Below are 11,225 nucleotides of genomic sequence, written 5' to 3' on the forward strand. Positions count from 1 at the left end.
GCCACTCATCTTTAATAATTCGCCCAACCCCAGCTTCCTGTAGGCGAATTGCAAATTTGTAAAACTCTGATCGGATTTGTCGAGCTCCATCTGCCCAGTTCAGATCTCCGTACACTTTTCCGTTGTCAATACCGGTATCTCGTACGTTTTGCTTCATCAGGAAATTTGATATCTCAAAGATATCTCGAACAGGTCGCTCAGTTACCCCTTGGGTTTGTTTAAATATTTCCTTTTGTCGTCCTCCTTTTTCCGTACTATACATCTTTTGACCCCTACGCAAAACCGACCATAAATCTCCTTGTCATGGCCAAACCTCGTCAAACAATTGTCTTTTGTTGAGTCTGTCGCCTAATTAGCACTTCAACTCCCTCAGAAATGCCGTACAAGCTCCAGACTCTCATGTGGTATTTGCCACTCAGTTAGCAACTCGTACGCCTTTAACATGGCACACCAAATCATAATCGTGAAAGCGTCAAGTCATAGATATCTCATCATGGGTCTCTCATCCCTTCCCTACCCCTATCGAATTCCAGTATTGCCAAAGACGCCAAAAACACCTGTTCTGTCATAGATTGAGTCGGGCCTGGTGCTCTGGTTGGACCTTGCAGTCAAGTTCCACATCACATCGTGTCATGGTATAACTTCCCCTGGTGCCCTTCTTCTGGGACTCTATAGTCTTCCGTCATATTTATTTTCGTATAAAAAATCGTCGATTCAGTTTCAATCCGATATCGTTCTCGGTACTTTTTTCGTCGTTGTATAGGAAAGAATTTCAAACTCCAGATCATAACACTGTTGTGATCTTGTGGAGAAACGTCGAAAGTGGCTTCGTTCCTTAGGCTAGCCGCCTGTATGTCAAGACAAAACCCTCCTTATTTGTCACCATCTTTCATTCTCAGGGTCTCGAATTGATCATGCTGTCCGGCATGTGGTCGAAATTGATCTCGGACTCTATCGATCGAGGGATGGAAGTTGCAACTGTGGTTTGTTAGCCATGTACTTGGTGGTAGGGTCTAGTGACATACCACTTGAGCTACGACGATGTTTATCGCAGCAATCACCAGTATTTTTATGTGGTGCACTCTGAGCTTTGGTTTGCGAGGCGATACGCTGGACAAACTTCTCCGCCTCATTGTCCAGCCACTGGTTGATGTTGGCGTCATTGCAGGAGGCGTGCATCATCAGTTGATTCTTGACGGTGCTCAGTTCGTCCACAAGGCCATTGTACTGCTTGTGCAGAATGTTGTTCTCATGCTCCAAGCTGTATCGAGTGTCTTCTAGGTTGCTGACCCATTCCTTCTTCTTCTGGCGACACTTTGATGCCGCAATCCTGTTGCGTTTCAGAAACTTGCTACGCTTGGCAGACTCATCCAGTCCATCATCCTCGTCGTCATCTTCTTCATCCTCATCTCCGGGATCCGTCTTTACGGAAACAGCTTTGGAAGCTCTTCGTTGACGTGATGGCTTAGTGGCTGTCGCGGTCGACGATTTTCGAGGTTGAGTCTTGGTGGCTCTACTACCACGCAGGGGTTTTGCATCGGCATCAGCAGAATTGGTGGAAGGAATGGAAGATTTGCTCGAGGTGCGAGATGCCACAAAGACAGACTCACTTAGAGATGTTCTGGGTGAAGATTGCGTGTCGGTGGGTTGTATTGGGCTGTTGGGCTGTAATGGGTTGTTGGTCAAAGTATTGTGGCCCATGCCCGACATGCCCGGAGGATAGAAATCAACGGGGTTGTTAAGCGCAGGGTTCCACATGCCAGAATTCATGAACAACTGGTTATCCATGGGATTGCTAACACTTGGAAACATAACGGCATTGGAAGAGCCATCGTTGAGCAACGGGTCAATGATTGCATCTTCTTGTCCACGATTCAAGGTATAGTTATCTTGCAACTCCTGGACTTGATGGCCAAAGATTTTGTTTGGTCCGTCCATGTTGACCTCGGGATCAAAGGATATACCGACTGCACTGTACTGCACGAATAGCGCTCTGCCACTGATGTTACAGCAAATGCAGGAGGCTACTGAGTCAGTTCGGAAGAATAAAGCTTCGGTGGGAGATGAGCGTGCTACTCTGGGGGATCGAACGACGTTAAGCGGGAACAGGGAGGGGGGTGCTTAACCGAATTGGATGAAGCTTGAGGGACCAAGAGTCCAGAACATCAAAGGCCAAGTGTGGCGAAGGATACAGGCCTGAAGAGGATGATGAGAAAGATGGGATGGGATATTCTGAGAATCTGATCTGGACTTGAAGAATTAAGATGTAAAATGCTGGTCGCTCTATGTCCAAGCCTGATGCGGGTGGCTTGCCTGGAAAGGTGTAGAAGAAAGACCTTCCCAAAATTAGGTAGGTAGGGAGCTGGGGCAGGTAGCTTGACGGAGAAACCAGTCCGGATTCGCAGTGCAGTAGGCAGCACAACAACACCTTATTACAGTACTGAGCTGAACTACCGCTATCCAAGCAAAATGTAATGAGATGGTGCTTTTGCCGATGAATGATATAGAACTCGATTTCCAATCGCGATGCGGATTATCTATCAAGTATCTATAGTCGGCCTCTCCGGTTAGAAGTATGGAACAGGGGATGTAGGTCGTTCTAGATGCAGGGGGGCGAATTGCTGTGTTTTTTTTTCTTCGTTTTTTGTTGCTTCGACTTTTGCGTGATGCCGCGGAGTTGATTCAGTACAGCCGAGTGTATTCCAGACCAGTCCAATGGTTTGTCTCGGCTTCGCCTCTTGTGTCTATGGATCCTCAACGGTTGGATACAGTGATACGAGTTCTTGTAAGAATCAAAGGCAAGTAAGATGCTTGTGTGCTGAATATATATATGATGTAGAATGCCAGGTTTCCTCAAAACTCGACGCTTTCAGCAGCTCCATGAAGGGTTCGAATAGGTATTATAGGTAGCTACTGATGCGACCACCAACAATTACTTGCGTCACTGATTCCCCAGTATTAAAAGTCGGTGGATCAATGTACATGACATACAATACAAGATGGCTTGTCCTTTCTATGTATGTACGTCCAGCTACTGGGGTTCGGGGAGTGAATCTATGGGAGTGGTGGGTGGAAATAAAGAAAGGAAGGGATGGTACACTGCAATGGGTTGGCGGACCTACTCCGGTGGCTTCAATTCGCGATTGGTCCGGTTTGTTCAAAGCCTCAACGGGTGCAGGGTTGTATCAAAACTGCGACAATCAAGTATGAAAGTTGATTTTGAGTGGCACTTGCAGATTTGATATTGGACCCTTCCCATCTTTTTATTACCGTGAACGAATCAAAAAATAGAGAGCAAACACTTTTTCTGAACGCGTAACAGCTGTATGTGATTGACTCCCCAGCCAAGAAACGTCATCCTGTTTCGACATGTTGAACCATTTAAATGCGTGGAAACTGTCAAGATCTCCGTGCTGGATGACAGAAAGTGTTAATTATGAACTTTATAAAGTGTCTCCTCTAGAAGCAAAGCATACTGGCATAGGCAGCTTTTGTCTGGACTTTGGTGTGGCCCCTGTGGTATCGCTCAAGGTGGAAGGAGGCGTTTAGGAGCATTCCAACCAATCATTTCGAGACGGACACGCCCTCCGTTCAGATTAGATGACCAATCGAAGTATTCAGAGGTGGATTGCCGGATTACATACTCACAAGGGGCCGACTGCATGGTTCTCGACTGGACAGTGTAATACGAACTGTATACCTAGGCCCTGGGAAGACCCTGAGCAGGCGAAACGACGGGAAATGTAGCGGCATCCGTGCTATTCCCCGGACCTAGTGACCATCCTTTCAATACTGGCATACTCGTGACATGTCTTATTTTCATGCTGTTGAAAGAATCGTGGAACATTTGGACGAATTTATACGCATGAGTTGCATAAATATTAAGATGGTGGGTTAACGCACCCCGTCATTCCACAATGCACACAGGGTCCTGTCAGCGATGATTCAGCTCGCTCGAACTGTTGTGAGAAGAGATATCTCGAAAGGATCGACAACTTCAATCCGGATTTCATGGGCCACAATAAGTAAGGATCATCCTGGCTGCGCGTTCTCAGTATGTAACTCGATGACTCTAAACTGACCAGTGATGAGTTGCTGCTTGCGCAATTTTGTTAACAAATTTGTCTGCGGTACCAAAGCACCTCTTCTTTTTTGTATTTCTTCGGTTGGTTCTAAACTTCAGTCCAGCAAATGTCTCATGTGCTGTACGGTAAAGAATAACCGTCGAGCTACGGTTGATCAATGTGGCAGCCCTTACTTGTGCGTACACTCTAGACACTGTAGCATACATACAGTATCCACACGCCCTCTTTGTTGAACAGCTGCAATGGTACGGATATCCGTTGAAAAGACACTTCTACTTTGCTCTAAAATGCAAACCGGAGCTTTTGTCCCGGTGCTGGTCTGAAGCGTAGAGTTTATGTGCGGGGTCAAATACCCAACTAGGCCGGGCATAGACAAAGTTCTTATCATTGTCAATAGCCGGACGGTCCAAGCGATGATTAGAAATGTCTATGAATGAAATGTAAAACAGGGAAACAGACATGGTTGGGGGCTGGCACGGCTTGGCTAGCGGATTTATCGTGGAGATGACAGAGGTTCAATCTGGCACGTCGGAGTCAGGCATTGGTCCGAACGAGAATCCATGAGAGTGGGGCCAGTTCGACAACCATTCATTTCAGGAGACAACACTATCATTAGGTATTAGAAATTGTCAAGTAGGTGCATGTTCCTGTTCGCAGTCTCTCATTGTTGAAGAGTCTGTCCATTCTTTTTCTCTCGTCAAAATGGCACTTAAGACAGTGGAGCGCTCTAATATCACGTGATAGATGGATTCTCTCACGTGATTGCGCGTCAAGGGAAGCTCTACGCGCTTGCCCCTCATACTCGTTATCGCCAACAGGCAACAGGCAACAGGTTTCACACCACCTCTCGTCAACCTCATCTGCTGGAGCAGTAGCCAGGCATCTCGATCGTAATTCCTATTTGACGACCCATCTCCGTTCGTGCTTCAATCATACTCCTTTCGTCGCAAACGAAAACCAAACACGACAATGGCCGAACAACTTTCGACCCCGCGTATTACCGCCGCGTATCTCGACAATTTTGTCGGCCGAGTCGTCATGCTTGTGGGTGAAGTGACTCAACTCCGAGGTGATCAGGCAACTTTGGAGTCCGATGGAACTGTCACCGTCTTACTGAACAGAGTAAGTTATCAACAACGTTTTGTGTCAGTAGCACGACATTGGACATCATTTGCTTATCAGGAACTTCAGGATGCCCACCTCTCAAACGGAAATGCTGTGCAGGTCATTGGAAAGGTCAACCCGGACCTGTCGATCAAAGTTTTGACATCCCGGGACTTGGGTAATACAGTGGGTGAGTATCGAAATTCGTATTTCTGTCGTCATAGTTGCGTCGCTCACGTTGTATCACAACCGTGCGGATGGCTATTCCTTGATTCCGCTGTCAAGTTCTACTACGTTTATGGAAACTCCCAATGCTGATTGTTGTAGATTTCGCTTTGTACAGCTCGGTTGTTCAAGCTACGCACAAGCATCAGTCGATCTTTACCGGCAACTGACTTGGGCAACCAGGTCATGGCCCTTTCCAGTCCTCACAACCTTACCCCCCACGTGTGGCCATGATCTGGACATCACCCAAGAGATCTGATGCTTACAGATCCGCTACACATCAAAGACAAGTTTATTTTGACGAACAAAATCGAAAATCAAACGTGACGACACCCAAGTCAGATTCAACTGAAGCCATCACTTCGAGACCCTTACACAACAACACCCACGCTGCTGCACAGAGGTTACAGTCCAGAACAGGATCAAATTATGGCCAGAGTAGACCTTCTACAGCCATGTCTTTCACAACGTACAGTTCCGACATTCGTAATGAAATTGAATCTCGATCTACTACGCCCTATCCATCTCACATTTCACAAACACCAATACCAACCCCTTCCATGGGCTCGCTTCTACCATCGCCACCAGAGGAAATAACGATTTGCCGTTCTTATTCCCCAGAAACCACTGGACCTTCTTTCATCGAGACGCCTAGTGGTACATATTCAAGCTCACAGCAAACTTACGATCAAGATTCTCAGCTATCACACATACCATCGGCTCAGCCCTACACACCCCTTGGCTACTCTCCGCCCCTGATGTCTTCTCCAAGTTTACTCCCGTCCCCGCCAATGACACAATCCACAGAGGAACGATTCCGGTCATATCAGCCACCCATGTCCCCCACATTCTCAGCCTCTTCCCGCCGCTACTCCTCGCTAACAGGGCGCCGTTACCCCGATGACTCGGCTACTTCAGACTCAAAATCAGACGACTTCTCGGAATCAGAACTATTTGATTGCGTTCTCGACGGGATTGGACGCATTCATGTTTCAATGGGTCGGGATGATGCAGGCAGGTGGCGAATCCAACGGACCGCTGACGAGAGACCATAGAATATTCTCAACTCTGCATCCTTGTTGGCCCTATTAAAAGTTTAGTATGTCACAGGTACCAATTCGTGCCCCTGGGCATGGCAGGTCAGGACGGACACAAACATAAAGTTGGGGCGATGTTGAAGATCGGCACTCGAAATCCAATCATGGTTTCGTGTGCCGGCATAAAAATTAAGGGTCCAGCGTAATTCGGCAAATCGACTTTCAAAAATCCAATGTTCATCACACAGTGTTTCTCCAAAATCGCATATGAATTCGGGATCGAGATTCAACCATCACTCAATGCTGATCTGCAGAGGTACACCGTTCTAGACCTTGCGTTTTTTCGGCAACTGACCTCTCCGGGATATGAGCTCCTCTCAACAAATAGGATCTGAATATCAGGCACCTGTCACATCCTGCAACGCGGCCATTGCGAAATCGAGAATAAAAATCACTTTACCCAATGAACTTCATAGGAGAAGTTCCGTTGAATATTTGATATACAGACACACCCTTGCCACGTACTGAAATGATGTCTAGACTTGATGGTTAAAAATAAAAAAGTACCGCATCACCGCCACCAGGGTCTTGTGAAGAAATCTAGACCCTTTGTAATCTCTGCCAGCCATAAAAATCTCTTCGCCACGAACTTGTTAAACATTGAACCCTTGTTGGGTTATCTTGCACTTCCGCCACCGTCCATTTGCACCTGAGCTTCGTTGTCCAGTAACTTCTGTGCCGCCATCCAAATTTCAGCATCGCCCGGACTGATATCCCGTTCTGTCGTCTGAGCCTGCGAGATATTCTCTGGAACATCGGTCAAGCCGTCAAGACATCTCTGTATCCGCGCAGAAACAATCCTACAGTCTTCTGATCCTGAACTGTCGCTCTCATATCGATCGGCATTCTCCAAGAACGCAGCGTTGTCTTTTTCTGCATGCTCCAAATACTCTGGTCCAGCAGGTGTCTTTCCTGTAGCGACCTGTCCGTCGGCAGCTCCTCCGACCACTTGTATTCCTTTCAGTCGTGCTATGAATCGTTCAAATACTTTGATCCTCCGCTCTGCGCTTTCGGCTCGCTCCTTCCACATCTGTGCCTCCCTCTTGGCTTCTCGTAGTTGTTGACTCAATGTACCGACATCCGCGTCTTCTTGTACATCAAGCTGCCTTCTTAATTGGGTTGCTTCTTCTGTCTTGAGGTCTAATCGCCTCTGAAGCCTTCGAATCTGTGTATGGAGAGTGGTGGTACTTCCAGGGCGTTGAATAGGATTTGCAGTGTTGTAAGGAACCATCAGTGCATCAGTGTCTTGAGTATTAGTTGCAGAAGTCGGACGCACAAAATTGAGATGTTGAGCAATAGGGGGTTGTTCGGGATACGGCATCATTGTACCAAGACTTCCAGGATTCTTGAGTGACGTTTCTATACCGGTTTCCGCTGGGACTGGTTTCCTTCGTGGCATTGTTTGCCGTAGAGTCAAAACCTCTGGCTGTCCCTGAAAGCTTTGTGAAAGCTTTCTCTCCTTGTCTGCCTGTTGGAGTTCAATTGCCTTTATCGCTGCTTCTTCCCCAATCGAGACTCGCAAATCTTGTCCACTGACCACATCGTCAACTGTATTTGCCACAGCTGACGGGTTGCGAGAGTTCACGTTCTGATTTACTGGATCATGCGGCATGTTGCGTCGACCCGAGACCGAGACTGATTGAGACCGTACACTCCTCGTTGGTGATTCTTGGGAGAACTGAGAGATGAGAGCTTGAGTTTTACTGGCGCTACTTGGAGGTGTCGGAGACCTTTCAACCGATTTACCACCTTCGAACCTGGCAGCCAGCGCCCTGACTCCTCGACGGTTTTCAGTTGGTGATATGCTTGGTCGCTTCAACACTTCTTGGTTTCTCTTGGGTATGGAAAACCATGGGGTTGATTCGTCATAGAGAGACTCAGTTCTGGGCGATTCTGCCGGCATGGACACAACCCGACTAGCGGACCGACGTGCAAAAGTCTCAGGGGTTTGGTGGTTCTGTATGTTGCTTTCTTTAGACTCTGGAGTTTGTTGGATTCTGCTTTTCGTTTGTGACCCTCCTGATGCGCCAGAAGGGACTTGCTATGTCGCTACGTGGCTCTCGGGGGGTTGTGACTTCATTGGGAGATTCTCTCCTGCAATTGCTGATGGCACCCGCATAGGTGCGTAAAATTGCCTTGGCGTTGTTGAAGCAGAATTTGCCAAGGAGTTGTTATGAGTCCCTTTCTGACCACCCCAACTGATGGTATACTCATTGTCCCCGTCCGGTTTGTCCAAAGGATTCTGTTGGATATCGGGTTCCAGGCCGAGGGTCGATGCTGGTGTATTATGATTGCTGTCGGTATCGAACGATTGATGCTTGTTCTGCTCTGAAGAATCCAATTCTCCGAGCTCATCGAAATGCGCTTTGAGAGCGGCCTCTAACGCTTCCTTCTCGGAAGGAAACTCAAACTGGGTCGTTTGGAAATGTTTGTTTGTCAAAGTATGGGAAGACCTCGCAGCAGACTCTGGCCAATCAACAGTAATGGAATGACGGTGTGTCTCTTCGGGCTTGCCTTTTCCTGGATGCTTCTTTCTAATCGCACCCTTGCGTTCAATGGATACAGGGTCTGGAGTGGTCGTTACCCCCAACATGTCTTGCGCGTCGACACTCGCTCGATGTAAAGGGGTTGATCGCTTGGAAGATGTGCGAGGCGGAACGTCTTCCTCCGAAACCCTTGGGCTATGGTGGTATATGGCTCTCTTGTTTCTCATGACTGAGGTAGGTGTCGGGGCGATGTAGGACTCACTGTCTTTCCCTTGTTCGACATTGCGGTTGCGACCGTAGTATGTCAAGTCGTTGTCAAAATCTTGCCTATCCTTCGGAGTCATTTGCAAGCCATAACTACCCCCAGCGACGCTATGTCTCTTATAGTTTTGGGCACCCTGTAGGGCCTCTTCATCGCGAATGCTCTCCTCCACTGTTGGACTCAGGCACCCTACACTGGGTCTTATCCCAAGCTTCCGGGATGCCGAGCTCCCACGGTTCCTCGATCGGTGTTTAGGTATCCCCAGGGTAGGTGTAGGCGGTTCTGGGCTGCTTTCTCTTGTGATCTCGTCTGCCGCCGGGTTGCGCCATTCCCGATCCCAATCTTGTGGCTTTTTGATAACGAAATTGTTCTCCTGGGAATCACTCATGGGGCTCATGGTCCGTGGCTCGTGTTGTCGATTCATGCCCAAGGACTTCATCTGACGCACAACGTCTCTCCAATTGACTATGAGCATTTCTGTGATGGCGTTGGCGACGAGAATCTTGTCCATCGTGGGAGGGCCTGGTAACTCATCAATCGTCTTCCGTACACGTAGATCCTGTCGCGGCTTTGGAGATCTCAATGGGAGCACCAGTAATCCTGCCTTGGGTGTGGCCAATTTCATGGAGTATAGCCCGAGCAAGTCGCCCAAGAGGAGTGGCCCAAAGACGATACCCAGTGCATTGTAACCCATCAAATCTCCAGTTGGTAGTGGTCTTCCTTCTTCATCTTCTCGAGGGGTGATCTCTGCTACTCTGCCAATAAGGCTAAGAAGTCCAAAAACGGCACAGATCAATTCCCTTCGGAACTGCGACTCTACAGTTGCGATAGCCAGGGCAATGAGTCGGGCCCGTACTTTAGTGTGCTTGGTACGAGGGAACTCAGGATCACCTTGCAGTTGAGAATGGATTGCAACAAAAGCGTCGAAAAGGGACAGGGAGCCGAGTATCCCACCGGGAATTACCGAGAGAAGACGTTTAAAGGTTGACGCGACATCATGTACAGAAGCCTGAACGTGCATAGGCAAGTTTGCGCACCGAACAGTGGTACTCGTAATGTCGACTTGGCCGTATTCCGTGGAGCAGTAATAGTCGAAAAGCATGTTGACTACTCTGATAGACCCCGGTATACGAAATATCCCCCGAGTAGTGACATGTTGAGCGATGTGATGTGCAGTAGCTCGAAGACAGGTCGGAAGTATGAGGGCAGACGGTGCGTGTTCAACTGGAAGATAGAACATACTCTTGCCGCTTATCCGTATCATGGACTGGAGATCGATCATCTTTGGAGTATCGCGCCGATTTACTAAATTGTGGGCAAGATCTGATACGCTGCGTTTGTGACGAGGTCCTTGAGTTGGCGGTAATGTGTCCGGCTCGTTTTGGTTCGAGGAGTATCGCAGTATGCGGTAAAGCCATCCCTGCTTCCGAGGACTGTCAAGTCCTTTGGCCTAATCTTGTTAGGAGCTGTGTTGGGATAGCAAAAGGCACTTACCCGAAAGTCAAAGTCATCAATCACCAATATTCTCACTCCATTCTAGGATGGTCAGCTTGACTGAAAGCTCGCTCTTCCACAAGCAACCTCACCTTCTTTGCCAAACGGTTGTATTCCTGGACAAAGCCTGCCCTATCATCCAATTCATCAGTATCATGAAGAATGTTGTGATCGCCGCTGCTATTCGTCCACGTTTTGCTGGTATATGCAGGCCCCTGGTGAGCTGTATGCCGTATTGTAGCTTGCAAAGACAAGTTACTCCGGGACGGCGCGAGGCGATGTTGAGGAATATTCCCGGGCGCAGAGTAATGACCCAGAGATGCTGGGTGATAATAGTTATCCATCGACAAGGATTTGGTGTAGTTGATGCGAATTGATAGAAGATTCCGATAGTATCCATCCGTTGATTAAGATGCGGGCGTCTCAAAAAAAAAAAAACTGCCTAAAAGCAAGAGATGATGGAGTTGATGTG

General features: G+C 48.1%; 4 protein-coding genes across 4 annotated transcripts; 1 reads left to right on the top strand and 3 right to left on the bottom strand.

The window, feature by feature from the left end:
* Positions 1-895: 895 nt before the first annotated feature.
* FSST1_000053 (bZIP transcription factor) lies at positions 896-1,938 on the bottom strand (the record flags this gene model as incomplete). Its single annotated transcript, XM_083231572.1, has 2 exons — positions 896-978; positions 1,026-1,938. The coding sequence occupies 2 exons, from the start codon at positions 1,936-1,938 to the stop codon at positions 896-898; spliced, it is 996 nt and encodes a 331-aa protein (XP_083090235.1).
* A 3,116-nt stretch (positions 1,939-5,054) lies between these two features.
* FSST1_000054 (replication factor A protein 3-domain-containing protein) lies at positions 5,055-6,469 on the top strand (the record flags this gene model as incomplete). Its single annotated transcript, XM_083231682.1, has 3 exons — positions 5,055-5,207; positions 5,268-5,379; positions 5,598-6,469. 3 exons carry the CDS (start codon positions 5,055-5,057, stop codon positions 6,467-6,469), a joined length of 1,137 nt encoding a protein of 378 aa, XP_083090236.1.
* Positions 6,470-7,127: 658 nt separating this feature from the next.
* On the bottom strand, positions 7,128-8,414 carry FSST1_000055 (uncharacterized protein; the record flags this gene model as incomplete). Its single annotated transcript, XM_083231793.1, has 1 exon — positions 7,128-8,414. One exon carries the CDS (start codon positions 8,412-8,414, stop codon positions 7,128-7,130), a length of 1,287 nt encoding a protein of 428 aa, XP_083090237.1.
* Positions 8,415-8,552: 138 nt separating this feature from the next.
* FSST1_000056 (Rho GTPase-activating protein) lies at positions 8,553-11,097 on the bottom strand (the record flags this gene model as incomplete). Its single annotated transcript, XM_083231904.1, has 3 exons — positions 8,553-10,709; positions 10,754-10,795; positions 10,846-11,097. The coding sequence occupies 3 exons, from the start codon at positions 11,095-11,097 to the stop codon at positions 8,553-8,555; spliced, it is 2,451 nt and encodes an 816-aa protein (XP_083090238.1).
* Positions 11,098-11,225: the final 128 nt, after the last annotated feature.

Source organism: Fusarium sambucinum, chromosome IV (assembly GCF_050947815.1).
Source record: "Fusarium sambucinum isolate potato_lamoka chromosome IV, whole genome shotgun sequence".
NCBI lineage: Eukaryota > Fungi > Ascomycota > Sordariomycetes > Hypocreales > Nectriaceae > Fusarium > Fusarium sambucinum.